The 20,314-nt window shown below is 33.9% G+C and overlaps 3 protein-coding genes across 3 annotated transcripts; all 3 read right to left on the bottom strand.

The window, feature by feature from the left end:
* Window positions 1-796: 796 nt before the first annotated feature.
* On the bottom strand, window positions 797-1,625 carry LOC131632254 (uncharacterized). The gene is made up of 3 exons (XM_058903039.1): window positions 1,502-1,625; window positions 1,196-1,339; window positions 797-948 (listed from the first exon to the last, which is right to left on the bottom strand). Exons 1-3 carry the CDS (start codon window positions 1,623-1,625, stop codon window positions 797-799), a joined length of 420 nt encoding a protein of 139 aa, XP_058759022.1.
* Window positions 1,626-6,645: 5,020 nt separating this feature from the next.
* LOC131632242 (uncharacterized) lies at window positions 6,646-7,904 on the bottom strand. The gene has a single exon (XM_058903027.1). It carries the CDS (start codon window positions 7,854-7,856, stop codon window positions 6,957-6,959), a length of 900 nt encoding a protein of 299 aa, XP_058759010.1. The 5' UTR covers window positions 7,857-7,904; the 3' UTR covers window positions 6,646-6,956.
* A 7,271-nt stretch (window positions 7,905-15,175) lies between these two features.
* On the bottom strand, window positions 15,176-17,098 carry LOC131632223 (small ribosomal subunit protein eS25y). Its single transcript, XM_058903003.1, has 4 exons — window positions 16,963-17,098; window positions 16,796-16,870; window positions 16,445-16,579; window positions 15,176-15,409 (listed from the first exon to the last, which is right to left on the bottom strand). The coding sequence occupies exons 1-4, from the start codon at window positions 16,963-16,965 to the stop codon at window positions 15,296-15,298; spliced, it is 327 nt and encodes a 108-aa protein (XP_058758986.1). The 5' UTR covers window positions 16,966-17,098; the 3' UTR covers window positions 15,176-15,295.
* Window positions 17,099-20,314: the final 3,216 nt, after the last annotated feature.

The raw sequence follows: 20,314 nt of genomic DNA, 5'->3' as shown, positions 1-20,314 counted from the left end.
AAAATAATTTAAAATTATCCTCTAAAACAATGACAAGTGTTCATTCTTGCATTTCTTATTCAAATCATTCTTACTATATAGCATTACTCATAAAATAATTAAGTTAAACTATTTCAAATCAAAATTAAAATAATAAAATATAGTAACTAAAGTAAAGTTCACATAATTAAGATTATCTAAATTAAATAAGATAGAATGTAAAAGATAAACGATATAATATATTTAATTAAATAATAAAAAGTAAATTCAAGTTGAACTATGACAAACAAATCATAATTGACAACAAATCAATATCATACAATATTGACTTAACTGACAACTAATATTGAGCTAGACAGCATGACTATATTTGAAAAAGATGGCGTGAAGAAGATAGAATGTGGTTGAAAGAAAAACTATAACGGAAGGACAAAACTTAGTTTGTATGGTTGTTAAAAATAGAGAACTATTTTTAGTGATTCGGGAATATATGTTAAGATTTGATATTGACATTTTGAACTATTTTTAAAAATGGCCAATTTGATGCAATTTTTTAAACCGGACGGTTTTATAAAACCGACTCCGATTCTTTGGTTTGAATGGTTTTGGACGGTTCAATCCAATTTTTCCGATTTAACTTCGGTTTTGACCGACTAACGATTTTGAAAGGTTGACCCAACCGAGTTCATCTCCGATTCCAAGTCCAACCGGTTGAACCGACCGGTCCGGTTCAATTTTTAAAACATTGCTTCTTAGTTCTTACCAATCAATACTACATACATTATTTTATTATTTTTCCTATTCTTTAAAGGGTACTCTAATATTCTGTTGGGTCATGATAAGGATTTCTAGAAGATCCAATTAGTTTTGTCTTGGTGTCAATTGGTGTAGTTGGTGACTTGTAAGAGGACATGCCTGCTCGTTCTATAATTTCCTCTGCATATTTCTTTTGAGATAAGAAGAGACCACCTGTATGTTTAGAGACAAATATTCCTAAAAAATAACTCAGAGGACCCAAATCCTTCATAACAAATTCATATTGAGTTTAGACATAATAGAGTTGTGAAGAGCATCAGAGGAAGCATTGCGAACTATGTCATTTACATATAGAAGGATATAAGCAGTATCAGTATCGTGATGATATATGAATAAAGAGTGAGCTGAGATGTTGTGAGAAAAGCCCAATTGGACAACATAGTCGGTGAATCTTTAGTACCAGACACAAGTGCTTGTTCGAGATCATAAAGAGACTTCTTGAGGAGACATCTATGATCAGGGTACTGTGGGTCACGAAATTCAGGAGGATGGTGCATATACACGATTTCATCGAGATTTCCATGCAAAAAGGCATTCTTGACATCTAATTGACAAAGACACCATGACTTAGATAATGTAATGCTAAGTACTATGTGAATAGTGGCTAGCTTAACAACAAGATTGAATGTTTCACCATAATCAACACCGAATCGTTAATTTTCACCATTACCTACAGGATGAGCAGCTTTGTATCACTCAAAAGAACCATCAAATTTCATCTTGTGCTTGAAAATCCACAAACTTAGAATAACATTAGTATTAGAGAGACGAGGAACTAATTCCCACGTCTTATTGTTAATAAGAACACCATATTCGTCTTTCATAGTCATTTACCATTTATGATCATTTAATGCATCAATGGGATTTGTGTGTAAAGGAGAAATAGATTGGTGGGATGATGTGTGTAGGTTGAAAAGCTTACGAGATTTTACAATATTGTGCTGTGCTCGGGTAGTCATTTGAGGAGAATGAGGTGCAGAAGGGGAGATATGTGTGTTGATAGGTTAAGGTGAAGAGGTAGGAATTGTTTTTGTAATGAAGGTTGGTGTTTGGGATGAGTTTTCATATATATTTGTGTTGTATTGCACATAATCTTGAGATTTTTTATCCTTGAATATCTTAGAAATCTCAAGTGTTAAGTATTTGATTATGTTGTATTCTTTATGCCCCTCTGATTGTACATCAAGTGCATCTTGTTGTCTTTTCGTCTAAATTATTTTTTTAGAAGTTTACTGGAAGTCTCTTGCCAGGTGGCTTTAGCAAAGGAAGTCTCTTGCTAGGTTGCTTGATCAAAGAAAGTCTCTTACTAGGTTGCTTAAGCAGAAGTCTCTTTCTAAGTTAATTGAGCAAAGAAAGTCTCGGGTTGGATTGCTCGAGCAGTTTGTAATTAATTTTTTATTATAATGAAAAATATCTTGTTGGACAAAGGGACTGAACTACTCTCAAGTTATGGGAGGAACCAAGATAACTCTGTGTGTGTTTTTACTTATTGCTTATGCAATTTATATCTTTCCGCTACTATAAACTCTAAAATTAGTTTCTGAAGCTGTTTTAAGAAGTAAAAAGAATTCAAAATACATAATTCAACCCCATTCTTATGTATTTTTCTTACCTTGAGTGATTAAAAAACCTGTCAATTTCTCATACCACTTCATGTTGGCCTATTTCAATACATATAGTTACTTCAGTAGCTTACACACTTGATTTGGTATGGGACTTGTAACTCCTTGAGGAACTGGCATGTACACTTCTTCATGCAAATCTCCATGTAAGAAGGCACTGTTTATATCTAATTGATGTAAATTCCAAGAGTTTATGGAAGCTAGAACAAGTAATGTTCTCATAGTGGTGATCTGTGCAACTAGTGAGAAAGTTTCTAAAAAATTGATCAAGTCCTTCCACTTGATTATAATCCTTTAGCTACTAGTCTAGCTTTGTGTATCTCAATTGTCCCATCTAATTTGTGATTCACTTTATAAACCCATTTTCTACCAATAGATTTGACATTGAATAGTGGATCAACAAAACTTCAGGTCTTGTTGAGCTTCAATGTATCTAGTTCAAAATTCATGGCCTTGATCCAACACTCATGTTTGTTAGCTTCCTTGTAACTTATTGGCTCAGTGGGGGGCAGATATAGAAAGAGCAAAGTGTTGTTGTCAAGAAGATAAATTATTCAAATAATGAAAATGATTAATGGGATAAGGAATGCCTGAGAATGTATGATCAAGTGATTGCTTCAAGAGACTACATATATAATCAGACAAATGACTTGGCTCGTGAGTAGGTTTGTTTGATCATTTTTTATTTTGTGGTTGAGGCATTTGGTTTTCATTTGTATGAAGAGGTATGGATTGGTCATGACTGACTTGGTCATCAAGGTCATGTATAACAGGTCAGGTGGTTTTGCATTTGTCAGGATTTGTGAATTAAGGTTGGTCATGGTTAAGTGTGAGGTCAGTTTCATGATGTGTGGTTTTATCTGAGTAGTATGTCCATTGAAAATGTTGATTTGGATTATGGTAAGGAAAAATGTGATCATGGTGTATGACATGTCTTGACATAAAAATTGTTTTGGTATTTAGGTTCAACAAAGTTACTCCTTTAACATTTGGCTTGTAACCCAAGAAAATACTTTTCCTTGCTCTACGATCAAATTTTGTTTTATGACTTTGTATAGTGGATGCATAACATAATGATCCAAATACTTTAAATTCATCCAGGTCAGGGTTTACTTTAAATCTAAGGTAAAATGGTGATTTGTTTTGAAGAGTAACACTATGAATATGATTTATGAGATATGTGGCATGTGTGACTGCATAGGATCAAAAGTGTTTAGGTTATTTTGATTTAAACAATAAGGCTCGTCCTACATTCATTATGTGTTAGTGCTTTTTCTCAACCTTCTCATTTAGTTGTGGGATTTCAACACAACTAGTTTGATGTTCAATGCCTTCGGGTGCATAGAACTTAGGCATGTGGAACACGAGTCCATTATATCTCCTAATTGTTTTAACCTTGCAATCATGTTGTTTTTCAATCATTAAAATTAACCTTAGAACAAGGACACTAACTTCATACTTATATTGATAAATAATTATCCAAGTAAACCTACTACGATCATCAAGTGCAGTAATGAAATATTTGTGACCATGAATTGATGGAATAGACAAAGGGCCCTATATATCAAAGAGAAACAGTTCATAACATTGTGTAGCTTTGTAATTACTAAGCTGAAAATGAAGCTTCTTATACTTTGCATAGTGACAAATGTCACATGCAGCATCTTTATCTATGGATACAAAAGGAAAATCATGATGTAAAGCAAGTAATTGTTTGTTGGAAAGGTGTCCTAATCTGAAATGTCAAATGGCCTCTTTGGGAATAGAAGTAATGTCAGGTTAAGCTTGTGAGTGGGATGATGTTATGGTGGCTTGAGGTGTATCTTGTGCAGCAAGAAAATACAGTCCCTCTATCAAATCAGTTAAATCAATCATCCTCAGGCTCCTCTTTTCCTGAATTAAATATTTGTCATTATCAAATATTATTGTGCAGACAATGTCAAGACATAATTTTGGTACATATAGCAAATTTAAATGAAATCAGGCACAAACAGAACATTTTGTGCTATCAATTTTTGTGAGAATTTTACAGTGCTTGCATGTTTTACTATTGCCATTTGTCCATTTAGTAATCTGATGTTAACTGGCACAATTTTCTTGTAATCATCAAAGATGTGGTCACTAGCATCTGAGTCAACTATTCATGATCCAATATTTGAAAGATTAAAAGAATATGAAATTTGAGCAATACCTGAAGTAGTATGCTTATTGATGTGAGATACATGATTCACTTTGCTAGTATAAGCATTGTGATTTGAGTTTGATGCCTGAAGTAAATGCACAAGTTGGTCATATTGCTCTTTAGTAAATCCATAATGGTCATTTCCTCTGTAGCTTTTAGAGTCGTCAGCATCCTCCATTTCTTCATTCATTTCAAGACAAAATTGGTTAGTCATACTAGGAGTTTACCAAAGTGAGGAGGAAAGCCATGTTTCCTATAGCAAGCGTCAACATTATGGCCATTTCTTCCACAATGTGTATAAACTTTCTTGTTATCGGGCGTGAATGAAGAACCATTGCCACGGAATATTTCATGAAGTCTATGATAATCAACTACATTATGATGATCTTGAATTCATGTGATATGGAATGCTTGAATTGGCATTCATGTTGCATGACCATGGAGAAAATCTTGTTGATATTAGGCAAAGGATTTGTGAACAAAATTTGCGAACGTACCAAATCAAAAGAACCATTCAATCCAGTAAGGAATCGATTGAACGAGTAATATGAAGTGGATGTTTTGCATTGCTCAAACCTGTAATGCAAACACAACGATGCGGGAAAGAGCAAGTAGGAATAGGAAGGTATGATTCGAGTTCTTCCCAAAGAACTTTTAAACTTGTGTAAAATTCTCAAACTGAACGAGAATCTTGCTTCAAATTGAAAACTTCATACTGTAATTCAGAGATGCGAATATAGTTCTTTGAGTTCATTCCACATGTCAACGCCATTCTCAAGAAACACAATGTTTTAAGCAATTGATTTTTCAATGGAGTTTATAATCCAGAAATAACTTACATGTTGCATCTATTCCAAGCTTTGAAATTTGGATCAAACTCAACTGGAACTGGTATTGATCCATCAACAAAATGAAACTTATTTTTGCCGCCAAGTTCACATCTCATGGATCTTGCACATGCATGATAGTTGGAATGCGTGAGAATTGGTGTAATCGAAACTGATGAAAGACCATCTGAAGAATATACATAGTAAATGTTTCCAGACTGCTGAGAAGGATCTTGAATCGGAGCCACCGGTGTTGCAGCATTACTGGCGTCATTGATGACAACATTTGTACCTCGCACCATTATGTATGTTGAAAAATGGAGAGAAACATGAGATATCGATGTGCATCAGAGCATAAAAGAGGGCCATCTATCTAGACACTCAAGAGAATTATCATTGCATAAAATGCAAATGGACTCGTCAAATTGAATTTTAATTTTTTAGTTAAATTTCTCTAATGACTTATGTTAAAAAGTCTTAAGCCTAATGGTCAATATCTCTAATTTTCATTTGGGCTATTGGGTGTCATTCGCTATGGATATGGAGGAACAAGGAAAACCATAATGCAACCTATAAAAGGCCTCTTGAGCCTTTTCTGCATGTTAATAATATTATGCAGAAGTATTTGAAAGCTATGCATTTAAATGCCAAAATTATCCAGGATTCTCACCTTACCCCGCAAATGTGTTGGAGGCCCCCGAGGGCGCGATTTGTCAAGCTGAATGTGAACGGTTCGCGAACTCATGATGGTACATCGGGGTGTGGTGGCATTATTCGAGATGCGAGTGGCAAGTGGATTCGAGGTTACTCCAAATTCATTGATAATTGCAGCGTGCTTAAGGCGGAGCTTTGGGGCGTGTATGAAAGTCTCAAGATTCTTGCGGAGGATGGGTTTACGAAGGTTGAAGTTAATGCTAATTCTACATTGGTTGTTAAAGTGATATCTAAGGCTAGGCGGAATGCTACATGTTTTTCAAAATTGGAGTCAGACATTCTCTACTGGTTGGGCAAAATTGAAACTGTTGAGTTTTCGTTTGCGTCGAGAGAAACGAATGGTTGTGCGCATGAGCTTGCTAGAGATGGCAGGACTAGACAGCGTGGTCTCCAGATTTTTCAAGAGATTCCATATTTTTTACATAAGCAATTGAAACTTGATATGAACGGTATGTCTGTGTCGTGTGTTGGTGTTGATGTTGGGTAGTTGTTCTTTTTTTGACCTCCTTTGTAAAAAAAAAGAAAAGAAAAGAAACTTAGATATTTTTCATTCTCAAAGTGGATGTGTTTGGGTACTTATTAGTTATTATAATTAATAATTATTGTTACGTGTTAAAAAATTTAGACCGATAGTGTTAAAAATTGATGCAAAATGGTCAAAACTTTAAAATAAAATATTTACATCTTATATTTTCATCTCATTTCATGAACTTTTACCACCAAAATAACATGTACATACCACATTATCTACAATTGTATCATACAAACAAGATGCTATATTTTCCAAAATTCCTATGCATCTGGTTCATTATTCAACTAGTGATTAAGGATATTAAGAAGTGCAACTCTTATTTTAATCAAACGCCTAAACAACGATTCAAGTCCTTCTTCAAAGTCTTGTATGCATGATCCTAAATTCACCAACTTCTTTTGCAAATTTTCAACATCACTTAACTTGCTTCCAATGTTAAAAGCAAATAACTCCAAAGCATTATCCACTTTTGCAAACTCATTCTCATCTTCACTTTGTGATGATGAATTTGAAACCCTTTTGCTATTCATTAGCTTTGAAACCAAAGACCAACTAGTTCTCTTTGTTTGTGTTCCACACATAAAATTCAACAATGACTCAAATATAGAGAAAGTTATCATTTCAACCTCTTTCAACAAACTAATTGTTGCCAAAGTTTGATAATCTTTGTTGTTGTTAATAGATAAAATACATTTATGTGTATTACCTTTCAAATTTTCCAAGGCTTTGAATATAGCCTTTCTCACCACTTTCCTTGAGGTCAAAAACTTCTTGACCTCTATTGTAACCTCTAATTCACCTCCTCTCTTTCGTCTTATGATCGATTGTAGCTCGCGAGCGCACTCTTTCATGTGAAGTAACGCGTCTTTCGTCGCCGTGCATGTGTCTAGAAGCCTTAAGGAACCTTCCAAAAACTCATCAACCCATTTCTCTTGGCTTTGTTTTACAAGTGCTTCTTGTGTTAGAGGTAGTTGAACCAATTTCTCAATGCATATATGCAAATCTTGAAGGATGTCTAGTTTGTGGATGAGAGTTAAAGAGGAAATTGCATCATGGTTACTATTAGCACCCCCTAATTTTGATAAATGTTCATTGCATTGTAGAATTATAGGGTGTGGCTTAGAAGGTAAACTATTTGAACGAGCATGGTTATGAGTTTTGGTGTTCAATGAAGAGAACTCCATTTTTTTACAAGAAAATTAGATTGTTCAATTGAGTTGTTATAGCTTGCTATCTCTCCTAGGGTATTGAAGACTATATAAAGGATATGAAACATTAGGAATCTTATCTTAAAAAATATATAATTAAATGCTAAATTATAAAGATTTGTTGGTATAGTGTCTCCTCCATCCTATCTTTACAACTCATACTATTTTTTTTTTTTTTTGTATTACTTGTTAATTTTGTAATGATTTTGTAATCATGTTTGGCCCATTATTTTATGGTTCATTGTATCGTTATTATACATTACACGAGGGACATTGACATTTTCTATGGTGATTGCAATTGAAATTAATTAGAGCTTGTCTTATATTGAGAGTTATTTTATCAATGATTGTAGATAGATGCATGCAAAGGCTATCTAGTTAACAGAAACGCCAGCTAAGTAAGGCATGCACCTCTTAGGTAATCAATTTAGACTACTTGTCAATGATATCAATATTCATAACAAAAAAAAATTTAGCACTTTCAAATTTCTAACAAACAGAACTTGGAAGGTGAGTGAATTAATTCAATAAATGACAATTGTAAGAGTTTTGTACAAAAATAAAATAAAATAGGTGTTTTAGAAAATAGAAAATAAAATAATTTAAAAAATTAAGAGTTCAAAATCAAACTGATACACATTGAATCAAAACGAAAATCACAAAAATTGGATTTGATATAATAGAAAACTGTTAATCAAATTGAATCAAAACGAAAACCACAAAAATTGGATTTGATTTGGATTTGACTGAGTCATTTACTAGCAGAACTCTGTGGTTAAGTTAAATTTGCAATTTGAATTTTGCAAATCAAACCAAATTAAACTGAACCGCATTATGATACAAAATCTTATTAACCATTATATATTTTTGGCTTAATTGTAATTTTGTTTCCTCTATTATCCTTTTTTTTATCCTCTATTTTAAAATTTAGAATTTTAGTCACTTTATTTTAGTTTTTTGAGGATTTTAGTCCCCTTACAAATTTGAAGGCAATTTTTAATGACATGGAGCTCACATTGATAGCATGTTCAACATAAATCTTAAATAAAAATAGCTTTTTTGAACACTTCACTGTTGAACTGACACTAACACGTCATTAACCATTACTATTTCATTAACTAGAATAGAAATGCCATCTTCGAGAATATCCCACAACTCATCATCAATACCAATGATATGAGTATACATCTTACTTTTCCACCATTCAAACTCTGTTGAATCTCCACTAAAGATATGAGGTTTAGAGATATAGTTATTCTTTTCAGAAGTATTATAATCATGACTAACATTATGGATACCACTATCACCATATTCAGTTGTAGGCATATTTTTCTCTCAGGATCTTTTATGTACCACTGTTAAGTGTTAGAGTGCATACCAAGAGCTCGGGTGCTAAATGAAGGTGAGAAAATACAAGAATGGGATATTGAATTGTGTTAACTATTTCTTTCTTTTTAAAGATCTCTTATCATATTCTGAACACAAGGTCAAGAATCTGAATTAGAGTTAAGTGTTTAGCAGTAGATTAAAATAGTTAAGAGGTAGAGAAGAAAGAAATACACAAACGATATATCATGGTTCCTCTCACAAGTCAAGAGTAGTACAATTCTCTTTTACTTCCAAGAACTCTTTGCTTTAACCAAATCTGATTACAAATGCTCAAGCATACAAGTAAGAGACTTCTAATTCTCAAGCACACAAACAAGAGACTTTTGATGCTCAAACTCTTAAGTAAGATACTTCTAATGCTCAAAAACACAGAAAAGAAACTTTCAGATGCTTTAACACACAAGTAAGAGACTTCATACAATCTAACTATTACAGATGAGATTGTTTAAGAGTTACACTTGATATACAATCAAAGGTGTAATCAAGATACAATGCAACAAACTCTTTAAGACTTGAGAATTTATAAGATTGTAAAAGAAATTCTAAGTTGAACTTGTGTTTTTGTTTTGACAGAGTAACAGCTATTGTTTGTCAATAGTTCATTTGGTACTTTATCTTCAAGTCTTCAGTTCCTTAAATAGAGAAACATAAGAGAGGCGTTAGAGAATAAATCTTGCACAAGTGAGTCTATGAGAAGCATTCATCAAAGATGTTGATATGATTCTCCAAATGGTTAAAACCTAACAAAAATACTTTTGAAAATCCTTAGCTTGAAAAGGAATTATCTGTTACGTCCTTGTTGTCTTTGATCTTGAATATTCATGTGATCAGAAGAAGACAAATTGCTCTCAAAGTCTGATAGTGACCTACAAGAGTTTCACTTTAACTGACTTCTAATTTTCTTCAGAGTCTGGATCTTTAGAGGTTGACCTTCTTCAGAGCTTGAGTCTTTATAAGTTGACCTCCTCTTCACAATTTGGATCTTTAGAGGTTGAATTTCCTCATAGCCTAATCTTCAAAAGTTAAACTCTTCAGAGTCTTCTTGGCAAGCTTCAGAGTCTGAGTTCAGGTTTTGATCCCCCAGATTCAGATCTTCAAGCTTCTATTTAATGATCAATCTTGATGTTAGAACTTAACTTGTAACACAAATTTATAGGCTATGGTATTGCACACTTGAAAATAAGTGAGTATTCCCAATTGTTCTTTAAATACTTTGTTACCATCAAAATTTTAGGGATATGGTACAAACTCATTTCGTTCCAACGCACCAGGAATAGTGAGACCCCAAAACAACGATTCACCCACTTCAAAAAAACGATTCACCCAAGTGTTCCGTAGATGTACCTACGGAACATTCTGTTATATTTTCAAATCAACTACATTTCACTCCTAAACTCCAATTTTTTTAACAAAAATGGAACATCAAATTATAGTAAATCAAAGTAATTGAAAAACCTCAATTGCACTACTTTGATTTACTATAACTTGATGTTCCATTTTTGTTATAAAAATTGAATTTTGGAGTAAAATGTAATTGATTTAAAATATAACAGAATATTTCGTAGGTATATCTACGAAACACTCTATTTTCAAAACCTTCCGTAGATGTAGCTACGGAATATTTCATTTAATTTGAGATTTTCCCAATTAATTTGGAATTTTCCCAAGTTTCACTATGTTTTAACGCTTCCGTAGATGCACCTACGGAAAAAATTGTTTGGTTTTCCCAATTAATTTCTAATTCTTAATTTTTATTACTAATGGTTCTTTTCATTACTAATTCCTAATTTTGAAGAGTTAAAGAGTCTCAAGCATGTGCTCTTGATAAATTTTTAATAAAAGAATCTGAAGTTCTAAATGAAATCGTTATATTGATAATATTGATGTTGAAAATTTTGATAGTGTACCCATTGAAAATGATAATGTTGATAGTGTGCTTGTTGAAAATGATAATGTTGAAAGTATGTCCATTGAAAATGTTGATAGTATGTCCGTTGAAAATGATAATATTGATAGTGTGCTCATTGGTGATGAAGTTAATAATGATGATGATAATCTTGAAGAAGTTAATAATGATGATGATAATGTTGATTATGATATATTTGATCCAAGAAATTGGGATCGTCTTTAAGAAAGACTTAATAGATTGGCATTAATAGCAATTGAAAATGATATTTTAGAAACAGTAAAATATGAAGACTTAGTTTATGAATTTGCTTCAAAAAGCCTATGTAGGAAGGCTCTTTTTAAATAGTTAGATACTTTAAGTTGCATGAAATAATGTTTATAGTTTAAACAATACTTTAAATTTTTTTTGTTTAATATATAATTTCTTTGTGCGTTACTTTTAATTATTAAAATTGTAATTTTATTTTTAAAATTTAGACCCATTTTTTAAATTATAACAGGGCCCTAGACCTTATTGGGCCGGCCCTGCAATGACTATATCCTTCAAACCCTCACTCTGACATTCAAATGTGAGGGATTAGAGGACAACTGTTCTGAACCGATCATATCTCCTTTGATCCGACCACCTTGAGACAGAACACTTCTGATTTAGGTGTATCTTCCGGACGCTCAATCGACTTCTAGAATATTCTCCGGGCCACTAGACTATCATGTATCCAGCTGCACGAGATTCAAGCCTCAAACTCATCTAACGGTCATATGCATTCCACGCCTAAAAGATAGTGAGACGGTTATTCATCTTTCCTATATATATGAAATGGCGTCATTTCAGGTAATAAATTTCAAACACAATTTGAATATTCTCTCATGATTCACATACTGATTTGAACGTTGAAGTGCTAATTTACAAATGCACTATCACTCCGTCGTATTGAAAGCCCTACTCTATCCCAATTTCCGCAACTCTTCATATTTCTGGTTCTAAAATAGAACAGAAACTATAAAGAAAACTGGTTGAAAAGAATCAATGGACGAATCAAGCATAGTCAAAGTGGCAGAGACGACACGACATTGACCAAACAAATGAAGTTTTGCAATTGTGCTAAGATTTACGGTGATAACAGTTCCAGCTTCAAATTTTAATCCTATCATGCACAAAAAAATAAACATATTGATGTAAAATTTATTTATTTTAAAAGACTTAACCAAAAATGAAGCGATAACCTAGATTCACTGTTGCACAAAAGTTCAAGTGGTTGACAACATTATGACCAAACCATTGAAGATGGGAGACATTTAGCTCATTAAGAAGAAATAGCTTGAAATGTGTGACTTAAATAGCAAGTAATCTGTTTTGTTTTAATTGTTTCGTTATAAACCAATTTGATATCTCATTGTAAATCAGTTTAAGGGAGTATATTAGTGTATGCACTCATATTTTAAACTATTGGACCTATATTAGATCAAGTGGTGGATTTTTGTCTATGATCGAGTAGAACTATGAGGAAGGTACTGAGATATTATTGTTAAATAATTTTCTCTAGCATAAGTTTGAGTTCAGACGGTGATAGTGTATCATAGATTTAGATGTGCTGTCAGAGAGATATCATGAGGAAAGTGTTTGTTAATTTGATTGTCACCATAATTGCTAGAAAACAAGTATCACGTTGTTCGTTGCATATAAATGAAATTGAGCCCATAAGATGGAATTGATCATTACTCAACAACCAATCCAATAATCAACTTTAATATTGATTCAAATATTAAGTGGGGTCAATAGAAATAATATGCATGCATAAAAAAAACAAACAAAGATTATAATGAGATCGAAACATTTATATTATACTTATAAAAGAAAGCAACTAAGATTATTGAGCAAAGATTTTATATATAATCATTAGCAATAGCTCGATAGTTACATTCATGTACAAATCTTCATGTAGTTGTGAAGGAATGGATCTACTCATTTTAGCTCATTTTAAGATTTGGTTTGAAATTCGTATATTTGATTTGAATTTCACTAAGTATTAATAATTTATGGGTTAGGACAGTCCAAATCTTCAAGTGGTTGCGAAGGCATGGATTTGCACTCATTTTAGCTCATTTTAAAATTTGGTTTGAATTCCGCTAAGTATTAATAATTTATGTGTTGAGACAGTTCATTCAGAATTTTGTTTTGTTTTAAAATGAAACTCCCGCAAATAAACAATGGGATTGATTCCTTTAAATTTATCGGTCGCAAGACCAAGCTTTAAAAAAATCATGTATGATTATGTGACACTTTATTTACTTAATTGTTGATATGGTCATTTTAATCAGTTGTCCTTTGATTTAAACTATAGTTTGGTCTGATCTTTCTAGTAAAAATACTAAGGTTAAACTTTTTAAAAATGTTTATTTAATTAAATAGGTCAAACTCACACTATTAAAAAAATTTATAAAACTTTATAGACGGGTTTATACATACATATCTATTAAATAGACTAAAAAGTATATAAAAGACTTTGAAGTATACATAAAAATAAATAGGTATATTAGACTATAATGTAAAACACTTTAAATGGGTATGGATCCTCTCCATTTTCTAAAAAAATAAAAAATTCTATTATTATAAATTTATGTGTATAAAATTAAATAATTATTAAATATATGTTACATGTTTGAATTATGCGTTTCATTTACATATAAAATTATAATAATGGAGAAAATAGAAAGAGAAAAAATAAAGATGAAAATGGAAAGAGAAAAAATTAAGAGGATTCTAACCCGCCTGTAATAGACCATAAATCAATCTCAAGACTAAAAACCAACCTCTAATTTCAAGGCCATCATCACACTTAGGCATGGCAACGGGGCGGGTCGGAGACGGTTTTTACCTCCCCCAAACTCAAACCCGAATCCCCAATCAATCCCTGTTACCCGCCCCAAACCCAAACGAGGATGGAGAATTAAAACCCAAACCCGTCCTTAACGAGTTCGGGTTGGGTTCGGGTATCCCCGCCCCGCCACCATGTATTTCATAAAATCAATTTTTTTAATAAAAATATTTACTTTTTCAAAAATCAAATTACATTTTAAATAACAAAATAAAACAATCTGAAAAAATTTGATACATATATTTCAAATATTTAAAATAATAAATACAAATCAAATTATTAAAACATTAGCCACATATTTAATAATATAAATTAAGAAATATAAATAATAATGTACATATTGAAATAAACGGGACGGGTTCGGGGTGTGTACTAGTGTCCTCATTACCCGACCCATCTCCATGTTTTCTAATCAGGGAAAACCCAAACCCGAACCCAAACCCAGTCAAAGCGGATTTTCCCCGTCAATTTTGGGGCAGATTCGAGTGGGTACCCGTGGGTCTGAATTTTTTTCCATGTCTAATCACACTTGAATCCTTTAAAATTTCCTAAGGCCTTCTTCTAAACTTTTTCTTCCTGGCCTACTTCCTTAATGACAAGCATTTCCTATGCATGAATTCAACCTCAAACACAGAAATGAGTCTATTTGCTTATTATGCTATTTACAAGCCATTATTAATTTTAAAAAGATTGGCAATATTTTCCGTTTAGAATGTAACACAACTAGTGTTATATAGTATGTTGCTTGCTTAACAAATATTATATTTAGATCAAACATTTTCGTAGTAGCTTCATTTGTAATACCAATGTTCCAAATACCTTAAGGTGGAACTTGAAACACTTAAGAAAAACAACTGATAATATGAGTTAAATACTGGATCGAAATAACGCAAACATTATGTTCAAGTGTTCAACAACATCCAATGAGTTTATCAAATTTTCAAACTGTTTGACATTGCTAAGTAAAAAAAATGGGTTTGAAGAATGGTATTAGTAGTAAACACTCATTATAAACCTAATCAAATTTTTTCCACAATGCAGATTCAATTAAATAAAATTGGTTCGATAAGACAAATGACAGAATACCATAAAACACTAAGTTAGATGCCAAAAACACAAGGATACAAGAAAATCTCAACCTATCGATTCAGCAGGAACTAATACAAGCTTGTATAATGTGCATCTCAAAATTTGAAAGAGCATTACATAAAAACCTCTATTGATACTCTCTTTCGGCTACACTTAGGTGTTTGTAGCCCTGGTGTAAATCTGTTGGCTTGCATGGGCAGATACCAACCTGATTAAACCTTTAGCCATCAAGTCCCTTATAGCCCTCCTTGCAAGTGATCCATTAATCTGCATAATGCGTGTGCAACAATATTATAATGATTGATAAATTAATTTCTGGGATGCCACTTTAATCATGTAGTCTCATGCAAGGGTATTTGCAAGGGATATGAGTGCATGTGCAAGAAAGCATATTAGCATTGATACAATTACAGAAAATATAATGACACAAGATACACAGAAAACAAACATTAACGTATTTAGTGGAGAATGACAAACTGTTTTCAAGTGCATAAAGAAACATCTCTGGGTATTTAGTGGAGAATGACAACTGTTTAAAAGTGCATAAAGAAACATCCCTGGGAAAGGCAGTGTTTACGCTGCATTAAAAATAAGAAATCTAAGGCTCTAACTTTTTAATAAGATGTGAGACTTTGGTACTGCACTATTGTGATGGAAGAAGAAGAAATATTAGCTAGGGATAATTCATTATTATGAATAACGAAAACAATTCTAAGAAATGCAAGAGTCAAACAATTCTAAGAAAATCTCAGAAACAACTGCATCTACATAGTGCTAAACATCAACCATAAAACATAGATGTGTTGATGCAGAATAAAAAGTGCATTAAGTGCACAAGAATTATGTACCAATCTTCGGTAAATGACAATCTCTTAAAGCTTAAACAAATATCTGTAATTTGTACTACTAAGAGTATGCTAATCTGTTCAGTGATATCATTCTCCAAAAACTCTAATCTCTGTGATATCTAATATGTGATTACTAATAAAAATTGGTTAAAAGATCTAAAACCAATATTAAATTTTCCAAAATGCAGAGTGCACCCTGACTGAAAATCAATAATGAAAATCACCAATCAAATGCATAAACAAATATATGCTGTCAGAAATCTACTCTTTGTGATTCTTTTCTATGCACCTAAAACTGCCAAAATCTTACATGGAGCAAATATTGCTTCCATGACTAGACTTAGCAATTGAAATTATAACTTAAATCATACAAAACTAGCATAACCTATAACATAACATGCATCAAACAATTCAAACATATTATAACAAATATAAAGTAAAAATTAAGTAATACCCTCAAACGATCAGAGAGAACCGAAGGAGTGATGAGCTTGTATTTGGGTGCTTCAGTTAGGAGCTTGTCATAAGTACCCTGATCAAACAGCACCATGTTGTTCACCTTCTCCTTTTGCTTTCCTTTGCTCCACTTCTGCAAAACACAAAAACACAAAGCTCTTAACACCGCACACAATTTACAAAATCAACCCTTCCAAAAGGTGTACCGGATCTAAAAAAACAAGTATTTCTAGAAAATCATAGGCAGCAAACAATGTATCAAAGCTCTGAAACTCACAATTTATTACTTATGATGAAACAAAGCTAAACACCAAAAATAATAAACAAAAAAGTAAGAAAACCACCGAACCTTCTTCTTCTGCTTGCCACCGCCAGATTTGGCTGGCTTGGAGGACGGTGGAGGGGCCTTTTCCTTCTTTGGAGCCTGCGAAAGTAACATACAAAACCAATTAGAGATACGAGCATTGCAGAAATCAGGAACAGATGAATTTAGAATATGGATGAAGAGTTACACACCATGATTGCGGTTGGGTGGGAGGAGCAAGACTTTGGTAGAGGCGCGAGTTGTTATCGGTAGAGACGATGACAAACCCTAGAGATTTATTAGATGCAGTTTATATTGCCTTCTTTAAGCTACGTCGTTTGGTCCCAGTGTTCTTTTAAACGGGCCTATGTGCAGGCCCAGTAGGTTTCAGCTCAAATGTTATGAAACTTTTTTTTAAAATTTTTAAATATTTATTTTTCACTCAGACATAAGTAATAAGTTTTTTGTTATAATAACATATGTTTTTTTTATATGTTAAAAAGTTTCAATAAAAATATTTTTTTTGAAGTATTAAATTTTAATTGAAAATTTGTTCCGCTCGAAAACCAAAAATGGATAGAGTTGGAAAATTGATGATCTTGAATAATGGCTCGAATATCCTTCACAGAAGCACGGGGTAAACTTGCATGGTTAGCACTCCAAGGTCTAAGTCAGTTCAAGATTCAAGATGAGAGTGGTAAAGATTGAAGATCAGAGAATGTACTTTATCTTTGCGTGTGAACTCATTTTATATCTTGGGTCTAGTGGAATGGATTTGAGATGAATTGGACCTTTGGCCAGTCCAGAGCAGTTGCCTCCAAGGCTTTGTTGGACACTGAAGGAGTCAAGGAATGCCTTAAGCGATGTTGGTCGACCTCCAGGATCATAATGTTATATTTGTGAGAGTGTCAAACAGGTGCGACATCAAGGTACTTGCCTAGCATGACATTGCTCAGGTCATATGAAGAAAGGGTCATATCACGACTCCCTAAAAGGTAGGTAGTCAACAATATTCTTTCGTCTAGGCCCAAAATGCCTCTATAAACACTTCTCCCCTAGAAGGAGAAGAGGACAGATCATAACTTACACATAATACACAAAGCACAATGCTAATATACATAGCCTCTCACATTACATGAGTAAATCCTCTAAAACCATTGTAATATAACCATATGAGTGGATCCTTAGAGACGTTCAAAGCACTAGATCCTTAAGTGGGATCCTTGTCGCCCTCAAAGGCGATCAAAATACAAGATCTGTAGTGGGATCCTTGCCGTCCTCAGAGACAATCAAAATGTTGAATCCCTAAGTGGGATCCTTGTCACCCTATAAGGCAACCAAAATGCTAGATTCTCTAAGAGTGATCCTTACCACCATAAGAGGTGATAGAAACCCTGGATCCCTAAATGGGATCCTTGCTACCCCAATGGACAACCAAAATGTTGGATTCCCTAAGAGTGATCCTTGCCACCATAAGAGGCGGTCGAACTACTTACCTAAGTCGGATCCTTGTTGTCCTTTAAAAGTAATCAAACCTCCTAGATCCTTAAGAGGAATCCTTATTGCCCCTAGTGATAGCCATGGTGTTGGATTCCCAAGAGGGACCCTAGTCCATCACACGGGATATCCATAAAAGGCCCTGCCAGCATGGAAGTGATTTAAATCGCCCAATACTACTGGTGACCTACATAGGGGCAAACCTCCCTTTTTTTAAGGGCATCAGAAGCATTTTGATACTACTTCTTCGCCAATTTAAAAACATCCTCCAACTTAGTTACCCGATCAGCCAGAGTAGTAAGGGAACCGTGAATCTTCACCTCCCTTTGCAAAGAGTTAGCAGCTTTGACCTTCTCCTGCAATGTCGTAACCTCCCCTTGGAGATTATACCACCTTAGTTTCATAGCTCCACATTTCCTTTTCCAAGTATCTCCTTCCTTGGCGGGATCGCCTGGAGCTGAGGTATTGCCCCTGCCAGAAGAAACTACGAAGAATATATAAACATCCATGTACATGCTAAGAGTGATATTGGAAACAAGTTCCAATTCCTTCCCCTTAGAGAGATTTTAAACGAAGGATAAATTTGAAGCCAAAACAGTAGTGGAAGCCTCCTCAGGAGTGAGAGAAAGTCGGGAAGAGAAGACTTTCGACATCCGCATGAAGGGGGTTATTTCTCTTGAGGCATCACCCCCAATGACACGAGTTTGTTTTGAAGTAACCTCTTTCTTGGGGGCATTGATCTTCATCCCGTGCTCTTTTTGTTGAAATTTAAGGTAAGGATGACTCCCATACAGTTAAAGTGGCCACAACACCCATAAGCTAATCTACCTCGGGTGCAGAAGTAGGAGTCTCTGTAGCCGGATTAGAATAAGGGGTCGGATTAGGAGTAGTGGTTTCCAGAGGAGCTAGTGAAGAAGTAGTAGTCCCAATATTTACCACGATCTTAATACCTTGAACATTTGCAAGGTTGTAAAACAACTTCAACTTGTTCACCTTTTTCCATGTTATCTGCAAAAAGCAATCACGCGTATGAAAAAAGACTTCACTCTCACCAAATATCTCCTCCCTCTTCTCCTGGATAACAACACTCACAATGGGATAAGTGTCAATCTACCTTTTTCTCACATCGGTAAGGGGCACCTCATTGAGGTCAAACCCCTCCTCATAGTCAAGCTCCTAAAACCAAGATGGTATTCCCCCTTAATTGCCACCTCGTATGGAGAAAGAAGGCCCAACTTGGTGGAATTAGAATGAACATCCTAGTTAAAATGGATTTTAGACCAATACTTTGGGTATAAACTCCGGCAAAACCAAGGAGAAATGGCAGAGAGGTGGCAAAAAGTGAGATGAGTTACGGGCATAAGGGACTTTACCAGCACGAAGCACCCCATTAAATCACCTCAGTCTTGGGAGAAGATGTCAAACCAAGAATTTACTTGGTGGAAGTTGATAAGTGCCAAAATGTAGTTATTTTGTGTATGTAAATAGTGGCACTTATCGATACTTTTTGTTAATACCATTTGAATAATTCTCCGTTTTCGTGTAAAATTTGTATACTTTTTGAATAGTGTATTTTCATATACCTTTATACCATTTGATAGTTTTTGTATCTTTTTGTATGTATTTTTGCGTATTCGGAGCCTTGAGGAATAAAGTGTCAAAGACACAGCTGCGAGCGCAAAGTTGGAATAAAGAATAAAGTTTTGGTGTAGGGCGCGTCGCGCCCTCTCTATAAGAATAAATTCTGGCAGATTGTAGGGCGCATTGCGCGCTCTGCATAATTTTGTTTTTCTATAAATAGACAGCTTTGTTATTTTAGGGTTTTATCACCTCTTCTTGGACAAAGTTGAGATCTGATCCATTCTTTGTAGTATAGAGGTTCAAGCAAAACTATTGGCTGGTTCATCATGTCGATTGAACGCGGGTGGTCTCCGATTGTGTCGAAAACATGAGAAGTTTCCTCTTGTTCTTCTTCTTCCCTATGACCCATTCCAATGGTGGGTGTTGTATGTATATTTTTCTCCTCTTGTATGTACATTTGTTGATCTTGGGATCGTATATATATTT

This window comes from Vicia villosa, unplaced genomic scaffold (assembly GCF_029867415.1).
Source record: "Vicia villosa cultivar HV-30 ecotype Madison, WI unplaced genomic scaffold, Vvil1.0 ctg.000920F_1_1, whole genome shotgun sequence".
Taxonomy (NCBI): domain Eukaryota; kingdom Viridiplantae; phylum Streptophyta; class Magnoliopsida; order Fabales; family Fabaceae; genus Vicia; species Vicia villosa.
Note: the sequence above shows the minus strand (reverse complement) of the source record. Positions and strands in the feature narration are given on the sequence as shown.

Excerpts from the sequence above, each read along its gene's own strand:
- LOC131632254 (XM_058903039.1), bottom strand. The coding sequence starts at position 1,625 with ATGACTATGAAAGACGAATATGGTGTTCTTATTAACAATAAGACGTGG. Across the intron at positions 1,340-1,501 it reads GCACAAGATGAAATTTGATG|ATGTCAAGAATGCCTTTTTG; the intron begins GTTCTTTTGAGT and ends TTTGTCAATTAG. Across the intron at positions 949-1,195 it reads CGAACAAGCACTTGTGTCTG|GTGGTCTCTTCTTATCTCAA; the intron begins GTACTAAAGATT and ends CTAAACATACAG.
- LOC131632242 (XM_058903027.1), bottom strand. The coding sequence starts at position 7,856 with ATGGAGTTCTCTTCATTGAACACCAAAACTCATAACCATGCTCGTTCA.
- LOC131632223 (XM_058903003.1), bottom strand. Across the intron at positions 16,580-16,795 it reads GTGGCAAGCAGAAGAAGAAG|AAGTGGAGCAAAGGAAAGCA; the intron begins GTTCGGTGGTTT and ends TGTGTTTTGCAG. Across the intron at positions 15,410-16,444 it reads TTCTCTCTGATCGTTTGAGG|ATTAATGGATCACTTGCAAG; the intron begins GTATTACTTAAT and ends CGCATTATGCAG.